Raw genomic sequence first — 19402 nt, forward strand, 5'->3', positions numbered from 1 at the left:
AAACCTGTTACTGTTTGTGTTCACAGCATCCATCTCCTGAAGAGTGATGCTTTACTGCAGCCAGCCAGTTATTGCCTCCTGGAAGGAAGCAGTTATTGCTTCTCATCCCCTGCCCCTGGAAACTCAACAAGCTCATTCTCCACCTTTTATATTCTGAGAGCTGCTATTCCCTTCTACAGCTGCCTTATATTTTAGCATTATCAATCTTCATCACAGCGACTACCCAACCCCCTCCTCACCCTCTAAAATTAACATTTCTCTTTCCAGCTCCCAATTGCTACAGACTATCACTGCTGAATGGTTTTCTCCAGCTATTTCTAAACATCTTAAAGTCTTGTGACTTTGAGAGATGCCATGATTGTGAGAGAGGCTTAGGTTTCTCACAGAACTCTCTCTTTTTTCCAATGCCAGCTTTTTTAAACACACATTCAACCACAAAGCACAGCCTTCTACTCAGTTAGAGCAGCTGTTTTTAGCAAGTCTACATGTTTCTGTGAAGGATTCAGGGAAATCCTCCTCATTCAGGTCTCCTCTTTATTCACATGAACTGCCTAAAACTAATGAATCAGAGCTGAATGTTCTCATAGTTCTAAGTCAGATGAGGAAGACACTGTGCTAATTTAACTGAACACGCCCTCAGATTTGGCAACTTTTCCAACAAGTCAGTGATGTCCCACATGACATGACCAGCAAATATTACCTTTCATTTTGAATGCTCTCTGGCTAACACACTTCTGTGTAGTAAACCCAGACAGGAATTGCAAAGATTTCTGGGCTTGCAGACAAAGAACATCCCGAGCAACCCATCCTGACTGATATTAGAAATTCATCTGCTGATTTGCTTCCTTTTCCCTGGCACTAAAGTGACTTTCTGGTCTTGGGGGGACACATACGTTATTCAAGAAATCTGTTCTCACCTTGCCATTTATTTCACTGTGGTTTACTCTGTTTAGTACGTGGCTTTGAGTCATCCTTCCAAAATTCAGGATAGTTTTCCAGTGAGCTCCTCAGAAACTTGCTTTGATCCCGGTTTTGGCAGTCAGCTCTTGTCACATATTTCATTTGTTACTTTAGACCAAAGTCCCCGTCCAAACCAGCCCAAGAGCAAAGAAGAGGAACAGCCTCCAAATACGGTCAGAGCTAAGCCAGTTTCTGGAGTAGTTTAACACATGGGCGTGCGTAAGAATGAAGAGAACTGGAACAAGTTTTAAATAATGCTCTAAATAGACTGTGGTGAAATGTTCAGCACTTAAAACTGAACAGAAAATCCTGAAACAGATAAAAGAATAACCATGAGCCTGTCAGCAAATAGAACTGTGCTGATCAACTCCAGCAATAAATTCTGCTTAAACCCTCTGAAATCATATCCCATGAAACAAAGGTTAAGCAAAAGACCCTTATTGAATATTTGGTTTATAAAGAGCTAATAAAGTTTATAACATTAAGCACAACCGAGGAGGGTTTTTTCCAAAGCAATTATACTGGACAGTTATAATAAAAATACTTACCAGAAAAGCTACTCTTCAGTATCCACCAACTGAATCTTAACTCCGATCACAAAATTCTTTTGCTTTTAATTAGGATTAGTTCATTTCTCCCCACTATTGATGGATGTTCCTTTCATCAGTCTCTCAACTTCAAATTCACACTATTTCACAGTACTCTGCGTGTGGATTATGAGGCAAATTACAAGAGGGTCTCAAACAGCAGTCACATTAATCAAATGAAATGTTACATGCATTGTAGCCAAATATAATCTGGCCACTAAGAAAAAATATCATAAAAGTTTTTAAATCTGAAAATATCAGGAAACAGGAAGTTTTTTGTCTGATCCTGGAAATACAAACAAGCCTGGTATTCACGTGCCATCTACTTCACAAACACTGAAAAGCCAAAAAGCATCCACATTCTGTAACTTGGTCCTTACAAGTAGTGCCCAGCACCTGCTGCAGACAGATTCCTACTCTCTTGTCCTTGAGTTATTAAAAAAAAAATCAAATTTGATGTTACCCTGTTGGATAAAGGAGTGCCTGAAGATGCATACCCAAATCAAGCTGCATTGCAGCTCAGCACGAAGGTTTGTACAAATTTTGAGGAAAACCTTACTTTTCCAGAGCTCACTTTTACAAAATACAAAAGAGTCTATCAGACACTTCGGCTTTGTGTACTTTGGAAAAGAATAATTTGAAGTCTCACAATATATCCATACAATTTAAAATAGGTAACTGTGGTAGCTTTTGAATCATAACTATAAAATATTGGAGCACATATCTATAACGGAATTAAAACTATAAATTGCATGAACACTTCAAATTGTTTCTTGTTATAGAAGTTTAATTATTTAGTTTAAAATAGCATGTAAAAACTCCTTAAAAATAGCATATTTAAAATGCTTATCCAAATGCAATTGCTATGCACAAGGCAAGACTTTTCTTTATAAAAAACCCTGACATTTTGTATTTTGTGCTTCAGTGTTCCTTAAAAATAAGAACTAAGTAATCTACAATTAGCAAAATATAAGCATATTTAAGCTATGAATTATAAGTTAATGAAATAAGCTGCTTTAATGGGAAAACATTTTACTAGGAAATGGAAAATACTCATAGCTGGAGAGTCAGCAGTTGCTTTTAAAGGATGCAATTAAGCTGCCATTATTTTGGCAAAGCTCTGGTCTCAAAGAGGCAGATTTTCCTAATGCATTGTAGAAGTCCTTGGCAAATTACACAGTATTCATGAAATTTAAATGGAGACCCTTGATGTCTCGTGTAAAGATGTCCCAGGGAGTCAATTTTCAAGGAATTCATAATGTGAGCAGCAAGTTATCGGAGAAGGAGACACTCAGCACCTCGGAAGGCCCCAGATGAATGATTTAGAGGAGGTGATATGACACATTTTGGCCACTCCACAGGACCCTGAGCCAGACACCCACTTCAAGAAACAGCAGAGGAAACCTGGCCAGCCACAAGCTGCATACCCCAAGTTTCCTCAGACACTTCCTAACTTTCCTAGGAATGTGGTTTGTTCAATCCCTGAATGTAATACCAAGTGTCAGCAGGGCTGGAAAAGCAGAAGTGACAGCGCTGCTTCTGCCCAACACCTGTCCCACACCACAAACTTTGAGAATTCATCTCTCTGATAAACTTCCACTTTCTGGGGGTTTTCACCCTGCCAATAATCTTGCTAGTAAGGGATGCTGTGTTACCTCTTCCTGTTACCAACAGAACCTGGCTCATACTGGGCAAGTAAATCCCTTAAAATCTGACTCCTAACCCTACCAACCTTTTATTGTTGGGTTTTTTTGGATCCCAGCAATGGCCTCTCCCCAGTGTTGCTTCTACTCATTCCTTGCATGTCACACAGCAGACACTGTTTGGGCTGACACAAACAAAACACATCCCACAAAGTTTCTCCCCTTTTTAGTATTCAGCTTCATTTAATCGTTGCATGGCCCTAAAAGCTTTTTAAGCTGCTTACTTTTAAAGTATAAACATGTCAGTGTTTAGCCACGGAGGGTACTTTTCTGTCCTAAATCATCATCCATTTATCAAAGACTGATCTACATTACTAAATGCTGTAAAAACACATTATAAATACATTGCAATAATCCCCATGTAATAGCCACTGGCTTCCAGCACTGAAAATACTGATATTTATATAAACATTACACAATCAATGCCACACACTTTCCAGGCTGGGCTGCACTCAGTGTGGTAGCCTTCTCTCATAATTACTCAATAAGTAGTAAAGAAAAAACAGCTTCCTTTAGTAGATAGTCTTATTCCTATCTCATAAAACGGCACTATTACAAAACAATCCAACAAAATAATCCAATTTCTAATTAATTAATCCAGAAAAAGAGATGCATTTTTAATCATCATTATTTATAACTTTACAAACATGCCCAGTGTTACAGAAAAGGGCAACATATCCCAAGTGAGCTGCAGCCAGAACTTGCACAACACTCCCATAAAAACAAATCAAAATAGGGAAATAAAATCCTGATTGTTATTCTGTGGTTCCATAAAAAAGCAACTTCAATAAGTGCAACTGGAGAGAGAATTCTCCTTCATGATACTTCTAGTTTACATCTAATGTCAATAATTCTTTAACTGCTAAACTATATTTAAAGTATCCTTGAAAACGTTTATTAGGGGGTTGAGATGGTTAGTAACGACAATTCCAAAGACAACTCCATGTTGGGAAACTGGAAGCTGTTTAAGCCAGCTGGGCTCTCATATCATCAGTAGGATTGTGGCTGGTATCAGCTAACAAACATTATGCCTCTGAGGGAGGGAAATGGTGTGACTCCCTTTCCAAACGGGCACAGGAGCTGAGATTAGTTACCAGATGTGAATTACAGATGGAAACTGGTATTTAACAGGCAGTGTGCTGCTTTCCCCTCCTGTCCTCGTTCCTCAGCTCTCACACACCAGGGCAGTTGCAAAACCTGTGAGCCAGACACAGCTGATGGGATCAGTGTAACACCACAGTGGAAGTCCATGGACAGCTCACACACTGGCTGTGATTCCCCACAACCACCACATTTCATGGACACCTCTAAGAGAAGAACTCTCTCTAAGCTTTTTAAGTCCACAGATGTATTGACAAAGGACCTGCTCACAGAGCAAACTGACTGTGAGGAATCACATCCCTGTGGAATTCAAAGCTCCAAGAAGCTGGGTGGAAGATTCACAAGGTTCTTGTCCCAAACCAGGACTGCTCTCATACCTCCTCACCATCCAGAAAACCTGCTGTTGTCAGGGGATAGACTCTGCTGTTTTGCTGCTTCATGGAAAAGAGAAAAACCTGTGAGAGCACTGAAAAAAAATACTCCTGGGCAATGGGTCAGGATGCTCCAGTTTTCTGCCATTCTGGCTGGGTTTTTGTTCTGTCAAGTATTAAGAGAAATATGTGTCATGTTTTCCATATCAGAATTTGCACAGTGTTTGTTCTCATGCTAAATGCTCCAGCCTGCAGTGTAAAGATCTCCTGGTAATATTCACTCAGCCATGGCATCAGAGGAATAGTGCATTTAAAAGGATTGCAGATACCATACTAAAAAAGACATACAGATTAGGACATTTAAGAATACACAATTTTTTTCACTAATTTTAAGTTTTGGACATTACTGAAGAGATTTCCCATAATGAATACCCTGCAAACATCTGGGATATTCATTTAGAGCTGTCCCTAAGGAAATACCCCTCTCTGTGGTCTGGGAGCCTTAACACCATGGAGTTTAGGAGTCACATGCTTTGCATAACACAGATTAATGTCACAATTCAATAAATACTGCAGTAGTGCATTGTGGTGCTTTATTAGTGTTAGACATGCAATATTTATTTAATGAACAGAAATTAAAATATTAAGATAACATTTTCATCAAATTAAAGGATCTGAAGTTGCAATAATGGAACAAAAATAAAGTTTTTCATGCATTCTAAGTTTATAGTTCTCCCAAGTGCATATAGTTATGATTCTGTACCATTATTAAATGTAGACAAACTACCACTGATTGCACAAGACAAAATAAACTCCTTAAGTTATAAGTAGTGATCCTATCTTTTACAGACTTCCTATATAACCTGGATCTTCAGCTTTTTATAATACACTGTAATACATCTGGAAGCTTCTAAGTTGAATAGGAATGGCTCGACCACTTGTAACATACAGTGGCTTCCTCAATGTAGAAATTATAGAAGATAAAGCAAATGCCCACCATGCTTTAGGAGACTGTGACCTTTTCAACAGAAACAAATCTCAAACCCCTTCATAAACAGAATAAAGTGCTACCTATTGCATATTAAACACTTCCAGTGACTGTATTGAAATTTTTAAGTTACAAATCCCTGAAAATAGGGTTTCCTACTGAAAGTGCTGACAGACCCTTAAATCTAGCATCATGAACACAGCAGAGCTATAACCCTTCAGCAAGTACTTCAAAGAAGGGCAAGTTAGTCAACATGCTCTAAATTCACCTTTTTGAAAGCCCGGCTAACGCCTCTGTCATAGCTACAACAGCAATGGTACAACGAGCAGAAAAGCATCAGCTCACTTTACACACTTGATGGAGGACAATAATCTTTCTTTAAAGCTGGAAGCATAAATAAACCCCCAGTGCAGCAGTAAACACATTAAGACAGCAGTTCTGTTTGTTTTAAGATGCATCCAAGAAAGGGCATCCTGTACAGAAAGAAATGCAGGCTAGTATCTAATGAGCATGATTTCCATCAGGTCCCCAAATCATGAAACCTTTCTAAATACAAGGCAGCATTTCCACAGCTGGAAAATTACAAATAGTTCTTGACACAGAGCCAACAGCAATAAATGCAGTTATAATCTAGGGAGAATGCTACATTCATTAGGAGGTGGAAAACCAAGCTAAACTTAAAATACAGCAGCAAGAGGTAACATACATAAATACTAAACATCCTTCTAGAATGGCAGAAAGTTTACATTTCTGACTTACAACATTAAAGTATGGCCTTCATATTTGTCCTTTTAAGTAAGCAAAATTCATGGAAGAGCTGTTTCAAAGGATGATTTCAAAATATAGTGCATGCATGGATGAACTCTTATCCTAATTTAGGAGAGAAAATATCAAAATAATATGGAGATTTTCACAATTTTTATCCCTGTATTTTAAAGGGCAAGAAAGACTGACCACAAGTGGCAAGTTTTTATGGGTTTAAAATGATCTGCAAGAAAGTCTACAATTTTATCCTATAGGAAAAACTCAACTTCCTTTGTTTTCAACATACAAATTACTCTGTATAAGAAGTTTTCATTTGAAAGCTGCATGGTTCAAAAAATACATGTGGGGTAAAGATGCATTTTAAAAATAATCTCAGAATACAGGAAAATTAACATTTAAAAGTTAACATTTTCTTTCGAAGCAGAAAATGATGTTTATGTAATCTTTCAAGAATTGTTCCAAAAGTAGCCTGTATTTTTACCTATAAACTCTATAAAAATATCTTCATAATTGTTAATGTCCCATCCTGCTTCTCAGTAACTCTACCTTTTCCTAAATTGCATTTGTTGTTCTCCCCTCTTTCTTGACAAATTGTTAGAAACAAAAGATGCTTTTATTCACTCAGAGATCAGATAAAGACTAGATAGCACATTCAAAGCTTCACTAAATTTCTTCACTAATGCACAAAAATTGATCTTTTCGCTACCTTTAATCTGCTTATCGTTCTTGGTATGCAAATATGTCAAATGATCTGCTTTTAGTCAATTATGCAGTTTTATATTCTACATTTACATTCTAAAAGAAGTGATTTCAGTGGTGCTAAATATAGTAGAGTTTCATTTTAATAATTATAAGTTGGCTTGCATGTGAGAAGTCACTGGAGCACATTCTCTGGTTAGTGCAGTTGTTAATCCTCACTGGTGTGGATGATTTAAGCACTGAGGATACTAGAGATGGTCTCATACCAGATAGCTGAAAATGAGTGTGGAATTCAAAACTATAGCAGAACATTTCCCCACCAACACCATGAGAAAACCGCTGGCTTTGGCCAAGCATTTGAAAATGTTTAAGAACTTTTATGGAAATACTGAGTAACTGAAATACATCTCGGTGTAATTAGAAAATGAAAACCTAATTGAGTGTAAACCCCAACTTCCATCAGCAAACATACCATGAACTAGTACACAACCTTTGGCACTTTGAATATATTACAACATATTTACAGTCATCGAGATCTTAAGTGGGTCTAAAGAACATTCACGTGGTTTCTGAGGTACCAAACTTGATGCATCCTCATGCTGACAAAAGAGAGACTGCCTGGTGTGGGATGGATTTCTGCACTACAAAACTCAAATGCAGAGCTCTACAGCCGGGCAGGGCTGGCACCTCTCAGGATCCATCCAGGCACAGGGATCCACACAAAGGGATCCTACTGGTTGGGAACTCTGGCTGCACACAGTTTTAGGGGCAGGGATTGGTTAATAGTTGCTAAATAAAATAAGAAAATAATGGAGAAAAAGCCAAAAATAAGTAAATTAAATCTGGTAATGTTTGTACAAAGAAGCTTTTTTTGTAACTAGAATACTTCTGTGCTGTCCTACAATACTAATGATATCAAAAGCAGTCAGACAGAACTTTCTCAACCCTTCCACATATAAGTATTCAAGTAATGTTTGTACAAAGAAGTTTTTTTGTAACTAGTATACTTCTGTGCTGTCCTACAATACCAATGACATCAAAAGCAGTCAGACAGAACTTTCTCAACCCTTAGACATATAAGTATTCAAAATATGACCAATTTCTGCAGTTTTTAAAATGAAAATGTATTAAAATCTTCTACAACAACAACAACAAAAAAAGTGGAATTTAATTTACATTGTTTTTGGTCACCTCAGCAGCAGCCATGCCATGGTGCTGTAAAAAAATGCAACAGATCAGGTGCAGAAAGTGAGGAAAAGACAATTACCCTAAATCCAAATCTAAAATATTCTCTGTACATGTTTTAAATAACATTTTACTGTTTCACAGCAACAGAAAATCCAAGTAAGACTCTTATTAAGGAAATTAAAGTTAAAATCTATTCATCTTAATATTTTGAGGGTTCTCCTACAGTACTTTCCCATTATACCTTCATCACTATTTTTTTCCAATTCATTGAATAACAGATACCTTTTTCATACATCATTTTACAAACAGTTATTAAATTATCAGGAAGATATTTACTACATTCTTCTTTCATTTGCCTCAGTGAGAACTGACTTTTGGAACTATTTACATGGAATGCAGACATTTTAATGAAAAGCCTAAGTACTCTATATGTGTTTAAGCAACATGGCCTATTTCTAAAGGCGTATACTTTCGTTGTCATAAGATTTAAAAAGTTAAGACATACATATCACGTAAAACTCAAGCTTAAATTGATTTATCGTGTCTATTTAAGTCAGCCTCTCCATTTCTGCTACATTTTCATGGCAGTAGACTTTGACTGAACAGAAGCATTCATTCCTTTATTCCATACTCGAGTTCTCCAGTTGTACCTCTGACTCTGTGAACACTGTTCAAAGTACTTTTAACACATTAAAAGGCATGCAGTAACTTCATACAAAAAGATCCTCAGAACAACTTTATGTCATGAGCTCACTAGCAAAGTTCACTCATTATGCACAAAATTCAGCATTTAAGTGTAAAATAACTGGTTCCAGCATGTGCCACGACAGAAATGGCACGGGGTTTTTTTTACATTGTTCTATAAAAAGCACATTGTATAGAATACAGCATTTACTCTGAAAGGATTGTGCATCACTGTTTTCCTCTAATATGTGCAGGACTACATTCCATTGCAACAAACCACACAGGTTTAGTAGAGTACTACACTGGATTGAAAACAGTGGTTTTGATGGCATGCTGTAAAAAAACAATCAATATATTTGCCTAATACCAATAATCATTCAAGAAAACATTCATAACAGCACAGGCTTCTCTGTTGAAATTGCCACATGGTGAACACTAAGCTATCACATAAATTGCATGGACATATTTATTATGTATCATTAACTCTATTTTAAGTATTCTGTACCTAAATATATTTTCAAAAAGAAAAAAAGAAGTTAGTTAAGTAACCTAACATAAAACAACTTTTGGCAGCCCCTACATGTGTTTGGATTTAAAAAAAAAAAGGAAAAAACCCACGCCATTGTCCCTCCTCCCCATTTTGCTGGAATTTCTTAGGAGAAAAGGAATGAAGAGAAGACTAAACATTAAAGTGTGATCTCCTTGCACTAATGTATTCAGCAGAAAGTAGCACTGTCTCAGCTTTTGGAAAATTTGCCAGCTTTGCGAGAAGGTTCATATGGCACTCTGAGAATACTGGGGGTTTCCTCCATCACCCTCACCAGCAGATTGTCAATGTAATCCTCGAGCTCACGGATGTGGGTGTCCTTCTTCTTGAGCTGCTCCTTGTGTTTCACCAGCTCCTGCAGAACCTCCTCATAAGTGAGGTTTCGGTATCCTGCAGCGGCATCGAAAGGATTTCCTTCCTGCAGGTAAGTGTGGAAAAACACCAGATTTTGTTAAGCAGTTCAGTATCTCCAGAAAATTAATTGGTTATTGCTTTTTGTGTTTCTCCTGTGCATCTCTTGACATGAAAAGCAATTTCTTTCAGCAACACCTCTGTTTGCTGCAGTGCTTTTCCCTCCAGCACCCCCACTGGAGCAGACAACTGGAGATGGGCTGCCCAGCTGGATGAACATTTCCCACTCTGTCATCTCAGAAAAAAAATCTTCTCAGTGAGGTGGACACACAGCCAGTGTGTCAGAGTTAGTGACCATAAGAGCAGTGACACAACAACAGCTGGCAGGTTCATTTTGGGAAAGCAACCCCCTTAATTATGGAGTAACAAGAGAAGAGCCCTGAGAATTCAACTCTTACTGTAACTTCTCTGAGTATTTTCCTCTGGAGAGCATCACAGCAAAGCATTTATTCAGCTCTAAATGACATCAGCCCTCATCTGTCTTTCACATTCATATTTGTAGTCACCAGTTGTTCTCCAGGCCTTGGCTTCTGAATCACATAATAAAACTTTCAATTTTAAATTGCAGGTGAAGGCAAAAGGTTACATCTTACTTGCACCAGAGCACTTAAGACAGAAATAAATGTGTACTTATAAAAGGCCTTGCTTGCTTTAAAGTAGGAGAGGCCCAGAATTAAGCAGTAGGGAAAACAGAATTGTTTCTGCAATGATTTCTGATGACTCAGTAAGTGAAGGTATTAGCAGAGATGGACAAATTAGTCATCTTAAAAAGCACAACATGTAATCCTAAAGACTGTAAACTTGAATGTCCTCTTTTGTGTTGGTTTGTAGAAGTATCAGCACTGTTAGACATGTGAAGCAGTATGCTTCATCTCATTCAGAATTGAAAACATTTAGAAGATATGGAACCTACAAAATCCTGCACTTCTAACAGGGCACACGAGATAGTTTTTGTTTACAGTAGAAGCAAGTCATTAAAAACTATAAAGCTTGCACAGCTAAGAAGCACACCACATAACAGTCATACTCGTTCCTTTTCCATGCCCCATTCTTTTCTTTCCATACAGCTCCATATTTGCACATTGGCACATGTCGACCCATTAAAATATGCAGCTGGCCAAAGTTTTCAAAGGAACCTAATTAAAAGTGATGGTGCCCTGCAAATAGGCTGAAGTGTGACAGATCAGCTCTCTCCATCAATTATACTCCAACAGTAGCTCTCAAAAAGATGTGATTTTAAGGGTTTCTCCCTGCACTTGAGACATTTAATGCCACATTTATGGATGTATATTCAGTATTTTAAATGTACCAAGTTAAGGGATTGTAAGTAATCAGTAACTGCCACTTTATTAAAATGGCTAATCCGATGAAATTTATAAATTGGTTAGCAATCCATTTTCAACAAGTATAGAAGAGAAAGTAACTTCACTTTGTGGTCATATTCACTTTTTCTTCTACAAGAAGGAAGTAAAACTTTATTAAATTTTATTCTCTTTACTAAATTTTCGTACACACTGGAGAAAATACCATTAACACTTATGTGCCTGAAATATAGGGTTTGCCTAATTTTCTGATTTGGCAAAGGAACAGGAATTAAGGTGCAATGATGACTTTAATTATGCAATCAAGTTTACTGGAAAATTATGTGTAATATATATTAAAGACCTTTTATCATGCACATGCTCCATTATGCAAGAAAATTCTAGCAGAAGTATGCTAGCATTTAGAAATTAATATTGTAAAAATTAAGAAGATTTGGTATGTTCAGCTTGAGCCAGTAGGTAATATTTAAATATATAAGGAACACTTATTTCTTTAGAAAAAATAGACACCACAGTTTTAATGCATAAGAATAATCTTATAATGAATTATTAAGGGGGAAAAAAAGATTCTAAACAAGCCATGTAAAGAATGATTGTCTCAGCTACAAAACCCTGTTGGGGAACACTCTGCCAGCCAGAGGAAATGACTGATAAAATGAAGGCCTGGCAATCCCTGATCATCTCCTCTTTGTTCTAATGAGGAATTCTGCTCTGGGAATGTCATCTAAGCTACTTTCACATCTTTTGTCCTACTTACTTCATCTTCCTTTCAGTTCTTAATTAGGCCTTAAAGAGCTCATGCTGCCCTTTCAACTGGCTACTGCTCCCATTTAAACACTGCTTTCACAGACAGGTGTTGGCATCAGAGGAGAAGACACACAAACATAATTACTAAATAATATGCACAAGGAAGAAATGTAATAACTTGGTGAGGGCTAATATTACAGAATCTAATAATAAATTACATCAAACACCTTAGAAAGCAATCCTGAATATTTAAAAAGAAATTCAAATGGTTTCATTCAAAACTATGGTTCAGATAGAGTTTCTTCCCCACCTAATTTGTATTTTGCATTAAATGAGCACCACCTCATAATCCTATAACAGGCATTTAAGATGGCTGGTATTCCAAAAGAAAAATCATCAAGGATTTCTTTTATCACCTTTAAATCCTTTAAATAAAACAATTCACATCTTATTTCTTAAAAGAATTAAACCAATGCTTTTACCAGCAATAAATTACATGATTTGCAGTAGTACATTTGCAAGCACATAGAAACTGTAATTATGGTTACTTTACAGACAATGGCTGCTAACTTAAATCAATTTTTTGATGTCTCTTTTTGTCAGAGATTAAGTGACTGCCTGGTAGAATTCAGTTTACTATCTGATCAAAGGCAGCCTTCAAATACTCTGACATCTCCCACCAGCTACTTACATTATAAAAACTTGGGCATTTACAATAACATCAAATGTTATTACAAATCATTTACATAAACCAGCAGAAAACAAACGGTACAAAGTCATATTTGCTTGTGAAACTTGTTTTCTATATATTTCAGAGATTGAAAACAAACCCACTTTTAAAGATGTCATCTATTCACAGAACAAATTCTAGTAAGACCACATTTTCCTTCAAACAAAGGCACTGTCCAGGCAATCTGTGGATTATTTTTTGTCTCTTCTTAGTACACAATTTATTCTCAGTACTTTTAGAAACAAGAGCATTTTGAATTATACCTTCCAGTATTTCCATTTTTTAGTGTTTTCATCCGTTCATTTATTATGTGTATTATTAATCCTACCATATATAAGGTAATAATTTTAATTTTGATCTGCCTTCTAAAGACTGTCCTCAAGTCTCTGCTTATAGTGATGGTAAGCTCCTGTCTGGTCAATTAATAAATCACTGCCTAATGCAGAGTTCCTCACTTGACCATTACTTCTCTAGAGTCATCTAAACCACTCCTAAAAGCAGCTTTTGGGTTTTTTTCACTTTTTGTTCAAAGAACTAAATATATCCTTCTTTACCATATCACAGCTAAACTCCATACTGAGAGCAAAACTCTTCTTTACTTCCATATTTACATTAAGCCTGTGTAAATCTGCTTAGGTTTTCTGGATATGTCCAGAAAAAAAAAAAAAAAAGAAAAAAGACAAACCCAAACGTTTCCATATAAGAGATTAAAAAAGAACAAAAGCTTATAAGCTTATACAAGTACCATTTAGTTGGCATTTATTGATGGCTTTCCATAAAATTTCATAACTCACCGTTTTTTTCCTGAGATCCTCAGAGCCAGAAGGATTCACATTAAAACTGTGGGGGAAAAAACATACCAAACAAATATTAGCAGGGCACACTTATTTGACCAAAACATCTGCTGGAATACAGTACTGAATGCAGTATTTAATATGGTTTATTTTCCTGATTTGTTAAACTTAGGAAAACAAACTACTAGAAATTAAAGGAAATTTTAATATATTCCTTGTTCACAATTCCTTTGTATTTTTTGTATTTTTTTGTCATCAAATTTGAATAACTAATTAAGAAATGCAAGAAAAGCTATTATGGATTTGGCTTCCTTATCTCTCCTCTTATCTCTAGACTTAGCTTGAGCTCCTAAGCACAGAGTGCTACTTTAAATGAAATATCCAAGGAACAGGTCCCTGGGATGAGATGGACAAAAACCAACAACCAAACCCTACAGACTAACATGTATTCCCAGCTTTCATGGCAGCTCCCAGAGGACAAAGTTCCTGCAGAAATTCCAGTGAGATCACCAGCTTAGGGCTAAAAAGCCATCCTCTGTCAGCTACATTTATTTTGTACTTAAAACTGAGTAAATAATCTTTTATAAACCTAGTGATTATTGAGCACATTCAGAAAGGAAAGCTCTTTCGTAATGTTGCTGATACTGATAAAAACAGCCACTGCCTAAATGTCATGCTTAAGAAACTGTCCACACAGGCTGGTGTAATTATTAGCAAGTATCTTTAAAAATCAGTGATGCTGTGTTTTTATGTACTTGCTGCAGCAGGTTTGGAGAGAAAACATTCTCCAAAAATGTGTTTAAAATCTGGATATGGCTCACAAATATTATTTACTTGGTAGCACCACAGCAGGCACATTCTTTCACAACACAGAATCTGTTTTGTTAGACTGCATGTACTGGCTTTGAGAGTGATGTGTGACTGGGAGATACAAAAACATATATATGTATATTTTTTTTAATTGTGAAGATTTTTTGTATTAGGAAACGTATTTTGTGACTGCTCACCACTCTGTTATCTGAATTTATAAACGAGATGTTTCATGGTGTAAAAGTGGAAGGGCAAAAAATTTACGAAATATAACCATGTAAAATACATACATTTTATACATATATGCAAAAAATTATGAACTGCAAATACGTAAAATATAAATGATAATATTTTTCTGTAAAGAATTTTTTTTATTTAAAAATCTCTTTTTTTCCACATTTTCTTTTTAGTCTGTACGTGATCTTTAATTTCCAAAGCAGGCAAACTTTTGCTCACACAGAAATCCTGTAAACCATCTGAGGATATTTGACAGAGACTGGATTAGAGGAACATTCCCAACCAGACACCCAGAGGTGTCATTAAGTCTGGCTAATTCCCATTCCACCTGTCTGTAACAGTGATCCCCAGCAGTCTGCCAGTTTCTGGAGACCCCTTTTGAATGAGGGCCCTTTTCCATGGGGCATTGTCTGCCCGGCCAAAGGCAGGGTCCCTCCCTCCCAGCCTCCTTTCAGCCTCACTGTGATGTGTCAAACACATGATGAACTCGCTCCATTCACGGCTGCCTTCCGTGATCCCAGCACAAAAAAAATGAGTTAACTGAACTGGATCGAATTAGCTTGGTGAAAACCAAGAATGTCTCTATTTAACGAAGTGTGGCGTTAATTTGGGATATCTTTCTTTTGGGACTGTTTCCTCATGTTAGACAAGATATAGAATAATGCAGCCTGACTGCTCAACTGGGGGGTTTTCTGAAAGGTTAAAAAAGCAGGATCTTTCACTGCCTTGAATGACTTTATCGTTTCTGTGAAGTAAGTTCTGGGACGCTTTTTCGTAGTGGCAGCTTAAAATGAAAGCAGCAGTTCTGACTATGAGAAGCTGCATTTCGAAATTAGAAGTATAAATCACTGGTAATATGGACTAGTTGTTTGGGGTTTTTTTAAGTAGTAAAAAACCTGCGATAATTTCTGCAAAATTGTGAACATCATAACTGCAATTTCAAAAGAGAACATCTGCGTATTTTGCAAGAAGAAATTTGAATACACTTGCAAAAAAAAAAAAAAAAAAAAAAAAAAAAAAAAAAAAGTAAAGCTATTAAAATATTTCCCAATAAAAATCCAAATGCTATGAGGGCTCTTACTCATACTTTAAAGAGATTCGTAGAAAACATAATGCTTTTTGAGGAAGAAACAGGCACTGAGATTGCATATAATATAATTTTTCTAAATCAAAGTGTCTGCTAAGTAAGGTGGGAGCTGTTCAGCCTTGCTGAGCCCTGCAAGGTTTCCTGCCCGTGCCCCAGCCCGAGGTGAGTGTGAGCAGATGCAGACTCCCACCACTGCACCCCTAATTCACTGAGGGGCAGGTAACACCTCAAAAAAAATCCCATAAAATTATGAATGCAAACAGTTGGTGAAGTTGTCTGTTTGGTGTATTGAAATTCACGAGAGCGTTTATTTTTTAATTTGAATTTCATCACGATAATAGACCCCTAAAGTTACCACCTCACTCAATTACTGGCAATAATTATATAGAACAGGCCTCTAGGACTGCAGCCCATGCTGTACAAGCTTCCTTTGAGCAGCCCAAAAGCATTCTGAAATCATTCAACCGAACAATTATAAAAAATAACATTGTTTTCTCCTGTGTTACACTCTCAGTTCATAGTGATAGTATTACTTATAATCCATTCTCTGGGGATTTTCCCAGAGTTCAATAAACTGGCAGGGATCTCCTGCTATGGAAGAAGTTCCCATGTTCACAGCTTGGGAAAAAAAGTATATTTTTGGATTTTTGTAGGGTTTTTTTTGAGTGTGGCTTACTGTGAACAGTGATTGTGAAAAACTGGCACTGTGGGATTCTATAATTAGTGTTTGTCAATTACACCCAAAATAAATTTGCTCAGTTTACAAATAAAAAAGACATTTCTTTTCTAACAAATGGACTTTTCATGAGCCTTATGTGCCTCCAGGTGATGTCTCATACTGATTTTTAACAGTTTGTCTCTTACAAGTAATAAATTTTCATTCTCTCAGATCACCTCCAAGGAGCTACTAAAAGGGAGGTAAATCCTACCAGCACAGATTAGAAATCAGCTGCAGTAGGATCATGGAAGTGACACTGAGTCCCCAACTTGCACATCACCCCCACCCCTCTCTAGGCAGAACAGACTTCTCCAATCCAGCACAATTAGTCCTGTCCCCCATTTCACTCATCTGGGAATTCAATTAGTGTCCTTGACAGTTACTTTATATAACAGACATTTTTACCAGATTAAATCATATCCATTATTTTATTGTTCCATGTTATTTTACAGGTTTGGATATAACTTTCTTTTTACATTTTTCTTGAATAGTAAAGTTTGTTTGAATTTCTGGGGTTTTATTGGCTTAGATTTCAATTTTAGCTCATCTGAGATGAAAACTCTTTTCTATTGTCCTGCTCCTGAAGTGATGACAAATAAAAATAATATAAACTAATACTGGACACAGATATACTGCAGTGCTGATTCTAGTAGTAGTAGTAGTGATTCTTGTAGTTTGCTTTACTATTTCATAATCATAGCAAGCATATTATTTTGTATTTTATTGTTATTTTCTCTATTTAAAAACATTTCATTAGAACTAATTGAAACTTTTTTTTATAATACCTTTTTTATGGTAATTGAATACTTCCATTGCATGTTGACAATTTACAGTTTGTATAGGAAGAATACAGTGGAGTTGAGTCAGGATGTGTCACAAGCTCAATTTCATGACTGCATCTTACAACTTTGTCTACTGAAATTTAAAGATAGTTAAAAATTCAAACATCAGGTATAGTGGCTGCATAAATATTTAGCTTCTGAATGCCTAGAGATTAAAACAATCTTTATAAAATCTTTCCTATGACTGATTTAAACATTTTAGTGCCGTTTATTCTGACAACATAATGAATAGGAATCAGACTCCTAAATTTGCTCCATGGAAGGAGTATTTTCTTAAGGACCAAAAGCTTTTTACTTCTCTTTTGCTATTCCTATTAGTTACATGATAGTAGTATACACTATTAGAAATTAAAATTAGGATATTTAAATTAATCATTACTATTCAAAGTATTAAAATTTATGTTAACCTAACATTCTCTAAAATATCTATTACACCAATGAGCTAAATGTGAGATTTCAGTTTCTTTCCTTTAATATGGAATATCTGCACACAGGTAGTTAGCAAAGCTCTGCCATATTCATTTTTCACTAGAGTTGAAATTCCTATTCCTATCCTACTTCTTGGTATTTGGACCAATTCTGACTACAGTGCTTATGTATTTTTCTTTGGATTCTCACAACATATATCAAAATCTTGAAATATTAGGATGCCATTTAGGTTATTACTATTGCACAAAGAAAAAAAAAAAGAAAAAGAAAACCAAAACCAAAAGGAATTAATAAAATCAGATACAGCTAATGAAATTCAGAAATTTAGCCTTCCATAGAATGTCAGCCTGCTGTGCCTGGCAATGCAGAGCTCACTTTATATTCTAAGAAGGAATGACTGCCTTGTCTGGCAGCTAAACAAGTACAGAATAAGCATATTACCATCTACTTTGCAATTAGATTCTGGGGAACATCACTTAAGACACTTCACTGTATAAATTGCTCTGCTGTCAAGCCTTGTTCCGTGGCCTTTTGGAGCTTGGGTAACCCCAGGAGGACACAAAAAGAAGATCAGGTTTTGTGGCTATCACTACCTTCCTTGACTAGTTAGAAATCTAAGTATATAAATATTTCTCCTTTTACTAGGAGCTGTGCTACAGCAAATAAGTTTTTTTCTCAAGAGACCACTAAAGAGCTGTTAAACTAAAACTTGTGCCAGGATCTCCACTGGAAGATCCTATTATTAGAGATCTCTGAGTCAACAACAAACAAATCAAACAATCCTAAAATTACGTTTTACACCGAAACTTACAGATCCATTTTTGAATTATTAAAAGAGTAGAACTAATCCTTAGTTCTTGTAATGAACTGTAAAAAAAAGTGCATTGCTTTTACATAGTTTCTGCAGTTATTAATAAAGAAACAATAGAACAAATCATTCTTTTTTAAAATGAAATAGAACAGGCAGTACATTTTTCCCTTGGGAAAGATAATATGTCTCTTGCATCCTCTGAAAAAAGATTTCACATGCCCTAATGTGCACCAAGAGACAGTGAAAGCTTGAAAAAATCTTGTCATGCAGCCAGCAGGATGAACTTGCCTAACAGTATTCCTAAAACAGTCAACTAATTAGGAGTGACTGATTGCTGGTGAGGAGCCTGCAAAAGTGAATATTAATACCAAGTATTTCTACAATATCCCTCAAAGAGTTGATTGCTCCAGCCCACCTTAGTCATGTCCCAAATGCTGTGACCATGCTTTGTAAGAGCTTTGCAAAAGATTTCATTATTCTCTTATCACATGCAGTCATCTTTTAAATCAGGTGATAACAGTCCTGGCAGGACAGACTAAGAATTGCTGCACGACTCCTGCTTGTTTTGGAATTTCTCTTTACCCTTCATGTACGTCTTATCACATGCAGTCATCTTTTAAAGCAGGTGATAACAGTCCTGGCAGGACTAAGCACGACTCCTGCTTGTTTTGGAATTTCTCTTTACCTTTCATGTACCATCAATGTATTTCTCTTGCTGAAATAATGTTCCACTGACAGCTTTACCACACTGAAGTAACAAATATTAACAGTCTAGAGCACAATTAAAGCACTGTCATAGTCCACCAATAGTCTACCTAGACTGTAGATCACAGTTGACTAAAGTCTAGTCAAATTTCAGTAGAGAACTGAA

At 36.3% G+C, this 19402-nt stretch overlaps 1 protein-coding gene across 3 annotated transcripts in view; it reads right to left on the bottom strand.

Annotated features, from left to right (window-relative positions):
• Positions 1–239: 239 nt before the first annotated feature.
• RAB11FIP2 (RAB11 family interacting protein 2) overlaps positions 240–19402 on the bottom strand; it is a 37650-nt gene continuing 18487 nt past the window's right edge. Inside the window, exons 4-7 of one of the 3 annotated variants that reach the window (XR_005953470.1) lie at positions 13598–13643; positions 9868–10011; positions 1509–1663; positions 240–1269 (exon numbers count right to left, since the gene is read on the bottom strand). Coding sequence is in view for 2 of the 3 variants with exons in the window: in XM_041415777.1 (XP_041271711.1) it covers positions 9784–10011; positions 13598–13643 (274 nt within the window). In the remaining variant the exon portion in view is untranslated. Of the gene's footprint in view, positions 1664–8223; positions 10012–13597; positions 13644–19402 lie in introns of those variants that run through there. The other 2 variants (XM_041415778.1, XM_041415777.1) reach the window with 2 other exon arrangements.

Source organism: Onychostruthus taczanowskii, unplaced genomic scaffold, assembly GCF_017590055.1.
Source record: "Onychostruthus taczanowskii isolate IOZ18803 unplaced genomic scaffold, ASM1759005v1 scaffold5, whole genome shotgun sequence".
NCBI lineage: Eukaryota > Metazoa > Chordata > Aves > Passeriformes > Passeridae > Onychostruthus > Onychostruthus taczanowskii.